Source organism: Danio rerio, chromosome 8 (assembly GCF_052040795.2).
Source record: "Danio rerio strain M-AB ecotype USA chromosome 8, GRCz13ab, whole genome shotgun sequence".
Lineage (NCBI taxonomy): Eukaryota > Metazoa > Chordata > Actinopteri > Cypriniformes > Danionidae > Danio > Danio rerio.
In genome coordinates, this window is record NC_141028.1 from 48,484,479 (window position 1) to 48,503,401 (window position 18,923).

The following is an 18,923-nucleotide window of genomic DNA, read 5'->3' on the forward strand; positions in this document are numbered from 1 at the left end:
GTGATGTTACAACTTCTCTTTCCGGAAAATAGCCAGAACGAATTTAACGGTATTTTCAAAAAAGGACCTGTTCACAGATACAACCGTTCCGGAAATTTGCTGGCAATTTTCCGGAAAGGTCTGTATGTGTGAAAGGGGCTAATGTCAGGCATTTGTTATTGTTGCTTAGGAAACAGACGCATGCAACATCAAATTTGCTTAAACTAAATTGTATTTTACAAGCAAGGATTTATACACAGCAATGGGAAGCAGATGCTTTACAAAAGTTGTGTAAGGGTGGAAACACGTCAAACTTAATGACACATTTGAGGGCTCTAAGTTAAAGGAATGCACTGTCTCTGACATCATCTGGCAATTTCAATGAGTATGTACATGGACACCAATTCTCCGATTATAATATGATTTAGACAATTCTCTAATTTAGAGTCTAGACTACCATGTAAACAGTGATTTTTGATAACCTTAAAAGGACCACAGACACCACGGGTTTTTTCTTTCCATTTTACGTGCGCTACCATATCCATTAAAAGAGCACTCTTCCACCAGTCCCCGTGTCAACAAACATGGCCCCCCTAAATTTGGACTTGTATTATTGTGTCAAAATGCCACTGAAAAGTGAGATCTGCCATCGGTGGCAGACTGCGGAGATATGACTGAGACCTCTCACGCTCTAGGTGTCACATGCACTAGCTCTCTCGGGCACTCGATCCCTCTGGCACTCGCTCCCTCTGCTTTCGCGCGCACTTGCTCTCTCTGTCAGTGACGGGGCTGCGCGCATTAGCCTAGTGCTCCACATTCGTCAGAGGTTGACGCCCAAACTGACAAAGGTAATAGCGATTTTAAAATTTTTAACATAGGAAGTCATATATATTAACATATATTGACATAATATATTGTTAGTATTGGTGTTGTACATATGCTACAAAAATATCCTAGTACTTTTTCTGTTCATTCATTCATTCCTTCATTTTCTTGTCAGCTTAGTCCCTTTATTAATCCGGGTTCGCTACAGCGGAATGAACCGCCAACTCGTCCAGCAAGTTTTTACGCAGTGGATGCCCTTCCAGCCGCAACCCATCTCTGGGAAACATCCACACACATTTATTTACACACACACACACTCGTACACTACAGACAATTTAGCCTACCCAATTCACCTGTACCGCATGTTTTTGGACTGTGGGGGAAACCAAAGCACCCGGAGGAAACCCACGCGAAGACGGGGAGAACATGCAAACTCCACACAGAAACGCCAACTGAGCCGAGGTTCGAACCAGTGACCCAGCGACCTTCTTGCTGTGAGGCGACAGCACTACCTTCTGCGCCACTGCCTCGCCACTTTTTCTGTTATTTTATATAATTTCATATATAATTTATTGTTTCAAACTACTAAAGCATCAATAAAAGTCCATTTTGTTAAACTGCAGAATTTAATTTTCAACATTCATCAAGTGTACAGAGATAAAAGTTCCATAAACTCATAACCACGGACAAACGAAAAACAGCAGTCAACCATAAATTTTTTTATTTTTTTGACATAGCACCCAAAGCATCATATTTTATATATTACAATAATATAGGCTGAGACACATATTTCCAATGAGTCTGATTTACCATTTATGTCGCACTTTAAAACTCTGCAAAGCTTTTACATTCAAAACCACTTAATTACCTTACAGCACATGAAAGGGAATATCTGCAGGGGAATCGCTTAAAATAAAACCTTAGAATTTCTCAGATTCAACCAAAATATATATTTGCTACATATTTTTTCATATTTTCAAACCACACAGTATACCCTATAAGTAGAATATGAAGCATGAAAATGTAAGTAAATAAGCACTAGTGCAGCACATTAGGGTTCACAGTGATTAACTACAGCTTCAGGCGTTAATGGCATATCAAGCTCAACAGTAACATCTCATTTGCATATAAATGTCTCAGTTTAGTGCCGAAACGAATGTTTAACAAAATATGGTCGCACGCTTTAGGGCATTATGTACTTGATTTTTGCACATTTATATATTGTTTTCTTGCCTGAAGTGCACATTCTGCAGGAAAAGTATACGCCTGGAGCAGTGAGTCTTGTGTAACTCCCAATTATGTTTAGCTATATTTGTGTTATCCTGCATTTATAATCTGCTAACACCTGCAGTGCTTCTTTTGATTCCTTACATACTTTCATTTGCCTTATTTGTCTGTTTATTTTGATGTGTGTTTGTTTGTGTGTGTGTGAGAGAGACAGAGAGTGATTAATTGATGTGGAAACCCCACAGTCTCTGTTTATTTGTCGAATTGTAATTACACTGTTGTTCTATACTTAGAAATATGCTGAAATCGCTCTATATCCCCCATCTTATGTAACGTCAGAATATGACACTGGCGTGTTAGACTGTGACAGAGATTACTGGGTTGTGGCATTTTTGCATTAGTCATGCATTTCAACTCAAAACATTGCTGAAAATGTGTTGCCGGGGCTTGGATGGATTACACATATGTCAAGATTATTATTTTGTTCCCTATGCTATATATATCAAATTCTCTAAAAGATGTAAATGCCACAACCACACAGCTAAAAAGTTATGTTGCATTTATTAAAATATGTAATATTAACAAATTAACATTAAGGGGAAATATGCACAGATGAACAATACAATTGAAGGCACATTTATTAGCCCTCCTGTAAATTAGTTTTTCTTACTCAAATATTTTCAAACACATGTTTAATAGAGAAAGTACATTCCTTTTCCTTTTTTTCCCCACAGTATTTCCTATATTTATTTTTTCTGGAGAAAGTCTTATTTTATTTTGGCAGGAATAAATAAATTTTTTAATTTCCTCAAACATTTTTAAGTATTTAATATTTTAATATTTATACCCCCTTCAGATTTTCTTTTTCTTTTTTTTTTATTCAACAAGCCTCTGTTATCCAATAACTTTACTAATTTGCGGAAAAATCTGTCATCATGACAGAAACAAAATGAATTAGTTGTTGGAAATTAAAAATGTTATGTTTAAAAATGTGTTAAAAAAATGTTCTACGTCAAACATTCATTCATTCCCTCATTTTTTTTTTTGACTTAGTCCCTTTAATAATCAGGGGTCGCCACAACAAAATGAACCGCCAAATAACTAGCATATGTTTTATGCCACGGATACCTTTTAGCCACAACCTAACTCTTGGAAACACCTATATAGAAACCCATGTGAACATGTGAAAATATGAAACTACACACAGAAGTGCCAACTGACCCAGCCGAGGCGATTGTGCTACTCACTACACCATCAGGACGCCCACTTGGGTAATATTTGAAAAGAAATACAATTTTGGAGAGCTAATTAAAAAATTCAGAAGGGCTAATAATCTTGATTTCACAAGCAGCTTACGGATAGAAACATTTTTAAAAAGTGTGTCAATGATTCATTCATTTTCTTGTCGGCTTAGTCCCTTTATTAATCCAGGGTCGCCACAGTGGAATGAAACGCCAACTTATCCAGCAAGTTTTTATGCAGCAGATGCCCTTTCAGCCGCAACCCATCTCTGGGAAACATCCACACACACATTTGAAAAAAGTGTGTACATGTAAAAAATGTGATACCTAAAAAAACAAACAAACTAACTAAATAACTAAACTAAATAACTAACCAACTAACTGTAGGGATAATGCACAGTTTTAACCTAAAGAATGACCAGTCTGTCAGATGAAGAAGAGCCAGAGTCAGAAATTCAAATAAATAAATAAAGTTTAGTGAAGATAGTTTGCAGTTTCATCAGCAGAAGCCAGCTTCAACACTTGCAATAAGTTCCTAGGCCGCTCTGCTTACAATCACAAATCTATAATAAATATACTCCCACATAACGTCATTAACCACTTAAACTCTCTGTGACGTCATCGACATTCGCTTTCAGATTTAAAGGGCTAGCGTTGCACCAGACCCCTGTGGTTTCGTTTGAAAGTGTAGAATCTATATTTTATGCACATATGCATAACTTTGGTTTTTATTGTACTGTATAAAAGCTATTCACACATAAATACACAGTATTTTGGATACCCGAGCTGGGTATTTTACATTGGTTCATTTTCCTATTTTTTTTATAAGACACATGTACAAGTCATAGCTCAAATGAAAGCTCTTGCCGGTGCTCATACACTTCTAGCATTCTTTTTACTGAATTAAATTCATATGACAAACAGTTGTTGAATTAATTGTGGTGTTTCCATGGTGCAGAAATGTAAACAATACATTCACGATCAATAAGCAGCCCCAGATAGCACAGACAGCTGTCATCTCTCACCTTATGCTGTGCCCTTCAGGGCCAATCTCCTCTGTTTTTGAGGTGATGTGCAAAAGTAATCCTTTTATATGTCTGATGTGGTCCAAAAACAGTGAATTATGTTTGATCAAACAAAAGAATAGTGAAATATGTAAACAAGGATCAGTCCCTGTGGCTTGTACAGCACCTCTCATCAGTTGGAATACAATAACCTTTGCATAGATTATGGTAGAGACCTTTTTCTTTTTTCCTATGATTACAGACATGTGCAGGAACCACCAAAATTATTACAGCACGCTAGACCACACAGAACCTAAAAGGTACACTTTCAAATTTGAGTTTATAAAAAAAAAAAAATACAAAAACCACCTCTTTTTTTAGATGTTTATTATAACACAGACGACATATACAGTTATTTTAAACGCTTTCAATAATGTTTTATGAAAATTCAAAGGGTTTTCTTTAAAATTTTACCAAATTTTTGCATTTACACCTCTTTATGTGGATTTGGGAAGCTTTTAAATTTGGGTAGGCAAAATCCAGGCGGAAATTCCCAAATAGCAGCAGATTTAAGTGGTTAACTGTGTCATACATATAGGTGTTCTAACCTAATTGGTTAAAACACAGACTAGGAAGATTTCAACATGGATGGTTTGCCTCATGTTTTAATTGTTATGTATATGATGTGAATTTTATTTTTATCATTAATTGTGTTCAGCACTTTGGGCAATGTTGTGTTGTAAAAAATGTGCTATATAAATAAACTAATGAACTAACTGCGCGCAATTCTGAACAATATCTTGCTTATAGCATACAAGCACATATAGCATATGGGATCCGGATTCGCTTGTAGTTTTCTCTTAATAAAGACTCGGCTCTAGTTGCTGGTGATTGTCCTGTCTCTACAGATTTGGTAAGTGAGCGACCAGTGCTCTTTGTTTATTCAGTTCGTATTTTATTCGTATCGAAAAAAACTATTGCACCGAGTGTAAACAAGTTAGCACTACAACCAAACTATAACCTCGTGTAGGATTTTGTGACCGGAATAACACACTCGGCTTTCTGATGCTACCTGCCGTGTGCATCTAAGTCTCCGGGAAATGGAGTTTTTTTTCTCTCATTCACCGTACGGTATCAAACATTGCATGAAAATACAAGCTTAGAGCAGTTCCTCGAATCAAATATCTCGTTTGTTGCGAGGGGCATGAATGAATTCCCTGAATGAAAGAGCCAAACTGCAGTTAAAGTTCACCATTTAATAATTTGGCAAATAATTCGACTACAGATGTCCATGTAAACACAGTCACATTGTCCGCTGTGGGTGTGTGTTTTGACTCTGAAACTCGCACGTGCCCAAATACACACTCCCACACCATCCCACTTTAGTTCCTCCGACACTCCCCCCTAAACAGAGCTGGACACGCCCACTTTTCTGACTTTTTCCAAGGTAGAGGTGTGAAAACACCCTGCTGAAACGAGGGGGTTTCATGGCCCTTTAAAGTACAATCTGTTTCTTACCCAAAGCTAAGTGTGTTCTTAGCCGTCTTTATCATAACTGGTTGAAACTGGTTGAATCACTTTAAAAGAATTAACCGTAAAAATAGTAAAACCACTTTAGACATTTTAGACAGTATTAACTTATAGAAATAACAATAACAGTTGCTTCCAGTCCTCAGCCCTTCAGTTCCACTCGAGGTCTCAGTGGCCTCTGACCTAGTTTGGTGGCTCCTGAAAATAGTTATAAAGAGACAGGCAAATGCACTGAACATTCTTATATTAAGCAATGTGTTAACTTCATTCATTATTTAATAATCACCTTTAATAAAAATAATGAGAAACAGGGCGATGAGAAAAGGATAAACGTTGATCCATGCTGAGACAGATTGGAAGATATAAATCTGAATCCTTCATAACTAACTGACTAACTAGCGAACGAACGAATGAATAAATAAATAAATGTTAACTATTAATACATTTTCTAGATTTAAATATAAGATGGAAATATTGCTTTTTTAATTCTTTCAAGTTTTGATTAGTTTTTTTAATCTAACTAACTAACTAACTGAATAAATAAATAAATAAATGTTAACTAATTAATAAATTTTCTTGGATTTTAAATATACGATGGAAATATTGTTTTTTTTAATCTTTCAAGTTTTGATTTGTTTTTCATCTACCTAACTAACTAACTAACTAACTAACTAACTGAATAAATGAATAAATGAATAAATAAATAAATAAATAAATAAATAAATGTTAACTAATAACGCATTTTCTTGGATTTAAATATACGATAGAAATATTGTTTTTAAATTTTTTCAAGTTTTTATTTGTTTTTCATCTACCTAACTAACTAACTAAATAAATAAATAAATGTTAACTAATAAATACATTTTCTTGGATTTAAATAAACGATGTAAATATTGTTGTTTAACTCTTTCAAGTTTTGATTTGTTTTTTAATCTAACTAACTAACTAAATAACTAACTAACTGAATAAATAAATAAATAAATAAATAAATAAATAAATAAATAAATAAATGTTAACTAATAAATACATTTTCTTGGATTTAAATAAACTATGTAAATATTGTTGTTTAACTCTTTCAAGTTTTGATTTGTTTTTCATCTACCTAACTAACTAACTAACTAAATAAGTAAATAAATAAATAAATAAATGTTAACTAATAAATAAATAAATGTTAACTAATCAATGCATTTTCTTGGATTTAAATATACGATGGAAATATTGTTTTTAAATTCTTTCAAGTTTTTATTTGTTTTTCATCTACCTAACTAAATAACTAACTAACTAACTAACTAACTAACTAACTAAATAAATAAATAAATAAATAAATGTTAACTTATAAATACATTTTCTTGGATTTAAATATACGATGGAAATATATATTTTTTTTATTCTTTCAAGTTTTGATTTGTTTTTCATCTATCTGTATATACAAAACAAAAGGCATACAATACTAATAGAAAACATTTTAATATTTTAATATTATTCTCCTATAGGTAATATTTTCCCTACTGTTTCTTATAAAGATCTAAGGAGTGCACAGCAAACTACATTACCAAAAAAAGATAAATCTTCAACAATATCGGTTGTTTCTGCCTATCGTTATGTTTTGTGTTATCATTCAAGACAGATAGCGTGTCTAAAAGTGTCTAACCAACTGAGACTGCTGTTCCACCTGCCAACAAGCACTGACTGCAATGCTCTTGTGCTTCTTTAGGGCACGTGATGAGTGTGTTGTCCCAGAGGATGGAGAAAGCGTGTAACATCCCTGACTGCAGACACTCAGAGCCTCAGCCATGTCTATCTAAGCGTCCAGACATGCTATTAGTGGAGGCAGTGCAAATTGATTCACTGAGTCATTACTGCGTGGAGGAATCTCCTCAAGACTTTTAATTACGTTCTGAGAAACGCCTCTGGTCTTTAGCTTTCGGTCAATATGGTAGGCTGCCTAAGAATGGAACTGCACTGACTGTATAGGCAAATTGGCCGGGTTTGGAATGGCTTCTCAGAGGCTACATTTAAATTGTAAAGGCTTTTTTATGATGGGTGAGAATTAAAAAGTGAATTGCAGACAAACATGAAACAACTGTTTGCCAATGGCAAATTCGTGTCTGCATGATGAGTGGCACTGACCATAAAAATGCATTTTTTGGCCGTCTGCCCACTCCTAAACTTGTCCCAGTCTCACCCCCCCCACCCCCTCCCCCCTCGTGTAATGGAATTTTGCATTTGAGTATAATCTCATCTGTAGCCCAGTAACAGTAAATTAATATGAAAACAGTTTGTTACTACATCCAAATAATAAATCTATTATTTTCATGACTACAAAAATTAATCTTAGAATTGAATCCTATTTTCTCTGCAATTGCTTTCCACAAAAATGAAACAAAAACAATATACACTGCTCAGCAGAAACGCAATGGTGTAAAATAACTAATTACAAATAGTCAAATTACTGTAATTAAGTAGTTTTTTTTTTATCAGGAATTGTTATATAAATGTGTACTTTTACTTTCTCTTGAGTACATTTTTAGTACTGTATCTGTACTTTTACTCCTTTACTTTCCTTTAAACTGCAGTCACTACTTTCTTTCTTCCCTATATGGAGATTAGAAAAATCAGTCATGCGAGTCCAATCAAATCACACATACAGTGGAAGTTAAATCGCATCATAATGCACTACCTCAAGACATGGGTGCTTTAAAAATGCAGCAAACTGTTTAAAGCATTAAAAGTGTCCAAGATGACCAAAAACTTTACACGCATTGACCCAGAGACTGTTTAGATGCATGTCACTGATGACAAGATGACAGATGTTTACTGTATGACGACCGAAATGGGTTAAACAGCCAGCAGGCACCAGACATCAACATGACAACAGATTGCGTTGTACCCCAATGTCATGGAGATGTTGCATTTTGTTTGGAAATTAAAAATGTGTTGACGTCAGAACTCAACATTAGGCCAACGTCAATATCCAAAGTTCAACCTCAAACCAACCAAATATCAACGTCTAATGATGTTACAGCTTGACGTTGTGTGGACGTTACCACTATTGACATTTATCAGACGTTGGATTTTGGTTGCCATACCTGATGAATGAATCTCTGTATTTGACAATGTCAATATGATGCTAGCTTTAGATGTTGGGTCAACGTTGGATTTTGGTTATTTTCTAACAACCTAAAATCTACCAAATGTCAACCTCATATGACATCATTATTGGACATTAAAATTAGTCTTAGATGCTGGCTAGACATTGAATTTTGGTCACCTGACATCACAACCTAAATCTAACCAAATATTAACGTCTTATGACATTGTGTGCCTGCTGGACATTAAGTAGATGCACTACATAATGTTACGTTTACACACATCCTCAAAATATATGTAAACGCTTCAGTTTTTCACAGTGTAATACTCACTACTCTTGAGTACATTGAAAAGGTCAACTTTTTCCTTATTCTTTGAGTAATATTTACATCAGATACTTTTACTCTACTTGAACAACATTTTTAGGCAAGTAATGGTACTTTTACTTGAGTAGGAATTTGCAGTACTCTTTCCACCACTGCAGAAATGAGTACACCCATTTTTGAAAATGAATATTTTTATCAATTTCTTACAGTGGCCGAGAGAACCTAACAGGCTACAATTTAAGAAAACACAATTACAAAAAAGCCAACAAATTGAGAAAAGATCTTCTGCCTCAAAGCATACAAATTTAAAAAACACACTGCATTTTCACACAACACAAACACTTTAAGAAAACTCGCTGCATTTTCCCACAACACCTTCTAATAGCTCAGGACACAACGGAAATGTTTCAAGAGGACTCTAAAACGTGACAGACATGGCTATTTAGGTTCTGGTTATTTAGGCTTATAAAAAAAAAAAAAAAAAAAAACACCTTTCAAGGATCAGCTAAAAACTTCACTGAATTATGGTCACAGCACAGCAGCATTCACCACTTTTCTGGGTCCCCTTAAAACATTTCCGTTGTGTTCCAGTGTTTTTGCAAGTGGTGTGAGAAAATACAGCGTGTTTTCATAAATTGTTTGCTTTGTGAGAAAATGCGGCATGTTTATTAAATTTGTTTGCGTTGTGTGAAAATGCAGTGCTTTTTTTATGTGCATGCATTGTGAGGATTTGTAACACGTGTGCTGTCAAATGGATGAAGATCTTTTCTCAATTTGCTGTTTTTTTTTTTTTGTAATTGCATGTTTTTTTTTTTGTTTTTTTTGTAATTGGTGCACGTTAATCTCTCTTGGCCACCGTAATTTCTTAGTGAATATAGGTTATATATTTTGGTGCATTTAAACAAACCATATTTGTTAAACTTATGTATTTGTTAAAACAATATATTAGTCACTGAACATCTTTAGAAATAGAAAGATAATACAATTAAGTTCATTTCATTAAATATTTCAACAATTTTATTTTTTTATTTCTCATGATGTTTGCGCTTTTAATTTTTTTAATTGTTTATTTTCCTAAAATATATAGATTTGGGAAGACTCAAATCTAATTGGATGACCCATTAAATTGCAAGGTGAAAAAGGCACAATGTACAATTTGTTGTATAGTTAAAAAGTTCAGAAATTGTACCTTTAAATTGAGCATTTTTTTTTTCAGACTACTTGGTGCATGTTCAGTCATTTTAACTTAATGGCAAGGAATATGTTTTGTTTTCATGGCCTTTAAACTGAAATAGCTGACCATGAACACGAGTCCTATGAAGAGCATTTGAGAAAAATGTTTAGAGGTTTTGCTTCTGTACTCTTCATAATTTTTTCTGTGTGAAAGGGCTTATAGTCTTTGGGAATAGCAACCATACTACTGATGGGTTTGCGAATTATACAGCAGTTTACATTTAAAGCTCTAAGTATTTCTATATGAATGTGAAATGGCTGTCAAATCTGTATTGTTATAATAAGTATAGTGGCTTTAGAAATATCAAAGATTTATTTTAAAATCTTTATGTCAGTACATTCATTCATTCATTTTCTTTTTGGCTTAGTCCCTTTATTAATCTGGGCTTGCCACAGCGGAATGAACCCCCAACTTATCCAGCATATGTTTTACGCTTCCATGCACACTCATTCATGAATACTTATTCACTCATTCATACACTACAGACAATTTTATCTTACCCAATTTACCTATAATGCATGTCTTTGGACTTGTGGGGAAAACCGGCACACCTGGAGGAAACCCATGCGAACACAGGAAGAACATGCAAAAACAGAATCGCCAACTGACCCAGCCGAGGCTCGAACCAGCATCCTTTTTGCTGGTTCAAGCATCGGCTGTTGGCATATCAGTTGGCATATCTGTGTAGAGTTTGCATGTTCTCTGTGTATTCACATGGGTTTCCTCCGGGGGCTCTGCTTTCCCCCACAGCCCAAAGACATGTGCTACAGGTGAATTGAACTGAATTGAATTGTATGTGTGTGAATGAATATGGATGTTTCCCAGTACTGGGTTGCAGCTGGAAGGGCATGCGCTGTGTAAAACATACACTGAATAAGTTGGCAGTTCATTCCGCTGTGATGAACAAAAAGACAAAGCCGAAGGAAAACGAAAACCATATATGGCTAATTTTGATAATGTTAACGTATCCAGCAGATGTTTATAACCAAAACAGCTAAAACTCATTTCCCTTCAGCCATAATTGACTGTAACAATTTACCAATAACTTCAAAAAATGGGCTTGAACTACCCTTTACACCGTGTTCAAGATCGTTCCAGTTCACGCATCTCCTGAGTAGCCACCGAACCCATGACCTTGGTGTTGCTGAAGCAAGCAAGCGCCTCAGTTGAAGCAACATGAAATCTAATAGAGCTTTTCCCATAACGCAGAAGGTGAGAACAGCAGCTCTTTTAACTTTAGAGGTCGTTTTATCGACAATTTACGGTCTCGACTAAGCAGCTACTCCATTTGAATCCTAATCTAGCAGCGGAGGTTTATGTGCTTCTTTCTTAATCTGCCAAGATAACAAATGACTTCAAATGGATAAAAGCCACAGACACACATATTTCATCCAATCTGTCTGGGCGCTCACTCTTGACGCACACACATAGAGAGAGAGGAGAGAGCGAGCATCGGGCATTCCCTCACATTCCACTTGACAGATCCGCGCGGAGAAGCTGCTGCTCCTGGAGAGAGTGGAAGAAACACGTTTCTCCTCAGCGCTTGAGGAGGATTCATCACGAGACACAATGCAGGTGAGGAACATCGATGACATCTTTATTATTCTGCTGTCTTTTAAAAACTAGAAGTAGAAGAAATTTATAATAATCGATGTGGCATCAAGTGGGAATCGCGAAATCGCGACAACATGGAATAACGCAAACATACTAGCAAAATAACATCCAATAAATATTAGCATTCATATTTCTCAATGGTTTCTAGTTCGAGTGTTGGATTTGTGAAAGACTGAGTTGATGATAGTTACATAATTTCACTGGAACTGTGCAGCTCGCGCGTCTTCGGAGCGCGAGAGGTCGAGATGTCAGTCATCGCGTCCGCGTGAAGTGTCTTAATGTGACATATTTGATGTGTATTATAATATATTATGCATCATTTGAGTTCGGGCGGCGATGGTGACTGGCTCTCCACTGCACTTAGAGACCTCTTTAGAATAGAGATGGTTCTTGCGCGCGCTTTGAGTGCCCTTGCCATTTAGTCTGGTTTAATACTCTAGGGTGAAAACAATCTCCTTAAATTAAATGGCATGCTCTCATAACGAAGAAGTAGACACGGAGATTTATTAGGATGAAAAGTTATGCGTAAACATAGGTCGAGTGAGGTTGCGTAAATTTAGAGAGCATTGCGCGCAAGCCTCCAGAGATAAGAGGCTTATTCACAGATTTTAGATTTTTTTTTTCATGTTTTTTTTTTGTCTGCTGTTGTTTTGGAGGATTCTGGCACACCACGTACACTGAACTCCACTGTGCGTTCATCTTGTAATGACTGTTGATCTGCAGATTGTGCTTTGTACCTCAAGTATTATCTAATATGATGAACGGATGGCTTCGTGCTGTTGACTCATGTTTGTGAGTCAGATGGTTTCAAGCTGATGAGTTTTGAACCTTGTGGTGTTTGATGGCTTCTAGCTGCGAGAACCCTTCTAACACGCTGCATGGAAGGTTTGACATTTAGAAGGTTCAATCATTTGTTTATGTCAGCTTTGAAATAATTGCATGGATTAAATCCTGTGCTCACTTTGACAAATGAATGCTTGTTCTCTGGGGAGCAGCAGTCCGGTGTGCTTCCCCAAGGCTTTGATCTGAGATGTAAAACCTGGAGCTGTTCATTGTTTTTTTTTTTTTTTTTCTATGATAATGAGCTCTATGCTTTCCTGATGTTTTGAGACAGCTGAATTGTTTCCTATGTGTACTGGAAAGGCTATACCATCACCTTAGAACTATAAGGTTCTTTCTGACATTTTTGTCAAAATTAAGTTGTTGACATTCTTATTAATTGATAACTTATTTAGATTATTGATTGTTTTTAATAAGCTGCTTACATCTTAAGACTTTTTATTTTAAAAACAAATGGTTTCACAAATACTGTTTGCTATGGAATGCAAACACTTTGAAGCTCAATATTTCAAAATCATTCAGAATGCAGACAGAACCTTACAATTCCAAGGTGACGATATATTAATATTAAAATCAGGCATGAGTCATCTGATAGTTTTCAATATATATATATATATATATATATATATATATATATATATATATATATATATATATATATATATATATATATATATATATATATATATTGATATATATATATATATATATATATATATATATATATATATATATATATATATATATATTGATATATATATTTATATATATATATATATATATATATATATATATATATATATATATATATATATTGATATATATATTTATATATATATATATATTGATATATATATTTATATATATATATATATATATATATATATATATATATATATATTGATATATATATATATATATATTGATATATATATATATATATATATATATATATATATATATATATATATATATATATATATATATATATATATATATATATATATATCAATATATATGGACAAGATTGAAGATAATTTAATCAGAAAATTAAAATTCTGATTTAGTCCTAACCTGAATGACTTTTTTTTTTATTTTGAAACAAAATATTAGAAGTTTTGAAAAATGCTCATGCTGTTTTATATGCAACATAATCATTTAATGCAATACAACAACAAAAAAGAAATGAATAAACGAATGAGTATCCATACAAATGCACTGACCACCACTGGAACTGGACAAAAGGTCTTTCTATTTATTGAATTTTGATGGATTTCTGAATATAATCAAGTCAAACCCATACATAACAGGAAGGTTCATAAAAAGGATTGGATATTTAAAGCAAATTTGAAGGCACACATCTAGTTAGGAGTTTGTTTTTGGGGTTCAGGACAGCTTGAGTATATAAGGTAAAGGGGTAATTAAATTCAAGATCATTTTCATATTTATTCAATTTATTGTATTAATTATTAATATTGTATTAATTTATTGTATTAATATTTATTTATTTTTGATTGATTTCGGAATATAAGTTAAGTCGACTCCATACATAACAGGTCAGATATCATAAAAAGAACTGGACATTCCTGAAATGAAATTGAAAAAAGAACAAAATTAGTTTGGAGTTTGTTTTGGGGGTTCAGAGGTGCTTATATCACACTGTAAAGCCCAAAAAGTTAAGGTCACTTAAACCGTTTCAGGAAACTGATTGCAACAAACCATTTAAGTAAAAAAAAAAAAAAACTAATCCTAATGGTGTAAGCAAAGAAATTTTGCACAGTAAAACTAAATAAATGAAGAGAACTCAAACCAACTGAGTACAGTAAAACTCAATAAGTTCAGGTAACTCAAACCGTTTGAGGAAACCGATTGATACAAACCATTTAAATTAAGAAACTAATCTATATGAGTTGAGTACTGTGAACTTAATCCGTTTAAGCTGAAGTAATGATGTATTTTATTAACTCATTACTTTCAACACTGAGTTCAAAACTCTTTTTAAATGAATAGAAAATAACATTCAGTAAATTTTGAGTTAACTACACTCATAGACTGTTAGGTTTTACAGGTAAAGGGGTAATAAAATTCTAAATGCTAAAAAACCCCATTTATTTAACCGTATAGTTGGATGTAACTTACAGTAATACATTAATATATGATCATCACTGCATAAATTGAGACTTTATAGCCTACATTAGGCATGGCCTGGTATAAGATTCTGATGGTATGATAACCTTGGATAAAAAATATCACTGTTTCACGGTATCACGGTATGGTGATTACCAGAGGTGTGAGAAAGTCACGCATGCAAACCTTGAGCCAAAATAACCTTTAAGTCTTAAGAAAGTCAAGGACATTTTTGTCAGACTCAAGTTAAGTCGAGTCACTGCTTATCTCAAGTCAAGTCAAGTCAAGTCATACAGTAGCTTGGTCTAACAAGTTACTTTTAAAGTAAAATTTTTGTCAATTTTCAAACTTTTGCAATTTATATTTACATAGCTTTTGTTTTTTTATGTAACGCATAATATATAACAAACAGTTATTTATTTAAAACAAACAGTTATGACAGTCAAGTCCAAGTCAAGTGGATAATTGTCTAGCACAGGGGTGTCCAAACTTTTTGGGCCGAGGGCCAGATGCAAAAAAACAAACGTTGTCGCGGGCCAAATTTTACATACATCACACAGACACGCATATATATATATATATATATATATATATATATATATATATATATATATATATATATATATATATATATATATATATATATATATAAAAATACAGTTGAAGTCAGAATTGTTAGCCCCCCTAAATTATTAGCCCCCGTTTATTTTTTCCCCAATTTCTGTTTAACGGAGAGAAGATTTTTTTCCACACATTTCTAAACATTAGTTTTAGGAACTCATTTCTAATAACTGATTTATTTTATCTTTGCCATAATGACAGTAAATAATATTTGACTAGATATTTTTTAAACACTTCTATACAGCTTAAAGTGACATTTAAAGGCTTAACTAGGTTAATCAAGTTAACTAGTCAAGTTAAGGTAATTAGGCAAGTTATTTTATAACAATGGTTTGTTCTGAAGACTTAAGGGGCTAATAATTTTGACCTTAAAATGGTTCATAAAAAAATTTAAACCGCTTTTTATTCTAGCCGAAATAAAACAAAAGTCTTTGTCCAAAAGAAAAAATATTATCAGACATACTGTAAAAATGTCCTTGCTCTGTTAAACATAATTTGGGAAATATTTAAAAAAGAAGAAATAAATCAAAGAGGGGCTAATAATTCAGATTTCAACTGTGTGTAGATAGATAGACAGACAGACAGACAGACAGACAGACAGACAGACAGACAGACAGACAGATATATAGATCATAACAAGAACTGCTGCCTAATTGAACGCATGAAATAGCGACACCCGGTGGTTATTTATTGAATTACGTTCATTTTTGTATAGCGGGCCAGATTCTATTGATATTTATAAAAAGCTTCGCGGGCCGCCACAAAACTGATTGCGGGCCGTAGATGGCCCGCGGGCCGTAGTTTGGACACGCCTGGTCTAGCAAGTCTCAAATACTAAATTTTGCAACTTAAGTCTGACTTGAGTCAACTGATGTGACTCGAGTCCCCCTTCTCGGGTAATTACTGCTCAAAAATATATTCTTTTTAAATGTCTGGGTAAAAAACAACAATTTTTGAAAAAAATTTTGACTTTTCCAAACCGCGGTATAACTTAAAAACAGTTATCGTCCCATGCCTAGCCTACAAGGAAATATAAATAGTAGCTGAAATGTAATATTTAAGATGGGAATTGGTGGCATGAGGATGATCACATTTGGGGATACATGGGATCTAAAAAAACTGAAAACCCCTTGTGTAAGAGACCTAATTTTGGTCAGAACTCTCATTGCATTGACAGCATGTCTGTCTAAACTCATTTGCAGTTGCATATGTTCAGACCTGCCAGTTTGACGTCAGTGAAGCTAAAAACGATCACAGTAATAATTAATAAATATCTTATATTTTTGTTCCCTTAAAGGGATAGTTCACCCAATAGCAAAAAATGGCTGTAATTTACCCTCACAGCATTCAGTATTTCAGCTTAAACCATGATCCTTGGTGTTTGATGAAAAAAAAAAAAATCAAAAAGTACCAGCGATGTGAGGGGGCAAAAAAAAGCAAAAAAAATCTACAAGCAAAAAAAAAAAGATTAATACGTTTAGAATCCTTAAGATACATTGTGGTCTGATGAAGCAAAATTGTGCAAGAAACTGAACATTATTTACATAAATATTACCATTAATCCACATTAATCCATTAAGCCTCAGCAAGCTGTTCTGAATGTTTACCTGACAGTCTGGAATGTGAGTTCTCTGTCGCATAATGACATATTTGAAATGCTGGAAAATTCTGGAAAGGCAGTCTTCTTTTTTTAAGAAAGACAAGACAAGCTCAAGTGTCATTTTGATAAACAATACAACAAATGCGTCCTGCCTCTTCATTGTAAACAAACATAATAATGTGCTTCAGACTGCCATGAACGCATGGACTCAAGACCATTTGTGAAGGCTGCGAATTATGTTGCTAATGTGTTGTAAATAATGTCAATTTTCTTGCTCACATCAATCATTTTCCTTCATAAAACCCTCAACAAAATATCAGTAGCCGCTGGTGTTAATTTAATTTCATCTGTGTGTGTTTTTTGACTCTCCAAATGCTGGTATTTGTTGAAAGTATTTGACTAATTGTATATTGTATGTGTTCCTTGGATGGCAATTCTTCATTTACAGCATTTCTTCATTCTTAATTTTGGGTAAATAATGCTTTCATCTAACTGTTGGTCAAAAATGTACCAGCCCATTTGTGAGGAATTTTTCAGGTTTTGTTTTATTTTTTAAACCTTCACGTGTAACGCCCTATTCACACGGGGCTTCAGCGTCAACGCTTCCCATTCACTTTGAATGGGTGACGTCAGGCGTTGCCGAACTGCATTGTGGATCCGTCGGCGCCGCTTCAGAAGCGTTCCTCGCTGCAGAAGTTGGGACTAGCTCAACTTTTCAAGCGCCGACGGAAGCGTCAGCCAATCAGATCGCTGTATGCAAATACACCAGCTCAGACAGTGGCCTATTGCTGACTGAATTTCATTGGCTGACGCTTCTATGACGATCGTTTCAGCGCCAACTTCAGACACGCCCTCTGTCAAGCGTTGACGCTGAAGCCCCGTGTGAATAGGGCGTAACGCCTGTTTCACACCGCAAGCGTCAGCGGCGCGTGAGCAGAGCGTGAGCAGCGCGTGTGTTTTCGGCGTCCATGTTAACAGATTAGAGCTTTCATACCGCACGCAGCAGCAGTGCGTCAGAGCAAGCGGCGTGAGCGTCGCCGAAGCAGCAGTGCAGCGATAGTTTCGGCGCTGGGTCTATTTTTGACGCGCTGCTCACGCTCAATTAAAGTGACAGTGCATTGATAATGACCAAAACTCATTGAATGACAGTAAAAAGTAGCAATTTTACCCAATAAATGCGTTAATAATGTCAAATGGTTTATATATAGTCATTCAAATTCACTTAAAACGATTTAAAACGGCAACAAACATTTATTTAGGCCCGAACTACAAAACCAAATGTAAAACAATTTTAGTATCAGTTTTGCTTAAGTTGCACACTAGTGTTGTAGGAGAGGGGAAATAGAATATTTACGGGAATTGTAGTCCATAGCGAAGTGTATTGTGGGTAGTGTAGTTCGACACGCATGCTGGATGATGTGAGCTCGCTGTGTTCTGTGCAGCTGAGCAGAGGAAGAAAGTTTTAATCGGCTTTGTTTTATGTTCACTCGAGTTATTCCTACTGGGAGCTGTTTGCACACATTGCACTGTGAATCTGACAACACGAAAATAAGTAAAAGAATGGCATGGATTGGTTACTTTTGTCCGTCTCATCAACTGCACGAGCATGAATTAACGAGCTGTTTTTCTGCCGCAGGACATCACCGAAGCGGAGAAAGTAACACT

At 34.7% G+C, this 18,923-nt stretch overlaps 1 protein-coding gene across 3 annotated transcripts in view; it reads left to right on the plus strand.

Moving 5' to 3' along the window:
* Window positions 1-11,922: 11,922 nt before the first annotated feature.
* The window catches only part of kcnip3a (Kv channel interacting protein 3a, calsenilin), a 153,453-nt gene continuing 146,452 nt past the window's right edge, over window positions 11,923-18,923 (plus strand). For 2 of the 3 annotated variants that reach the window (XM_087262973.1, XM_087262972.1), the window contains exon 1: window positions 11,923-12,031. Coding sequence is in view for 2 of the 3 variants with exons in the window: in XM_087262972.1 (XP_087119098.1) it covers window positions 12,026-12,031 (6 nt within the window). In the remaining variant the exon portion in view is untranslated. 3 annotated transcript variants of the gene reach the window in all.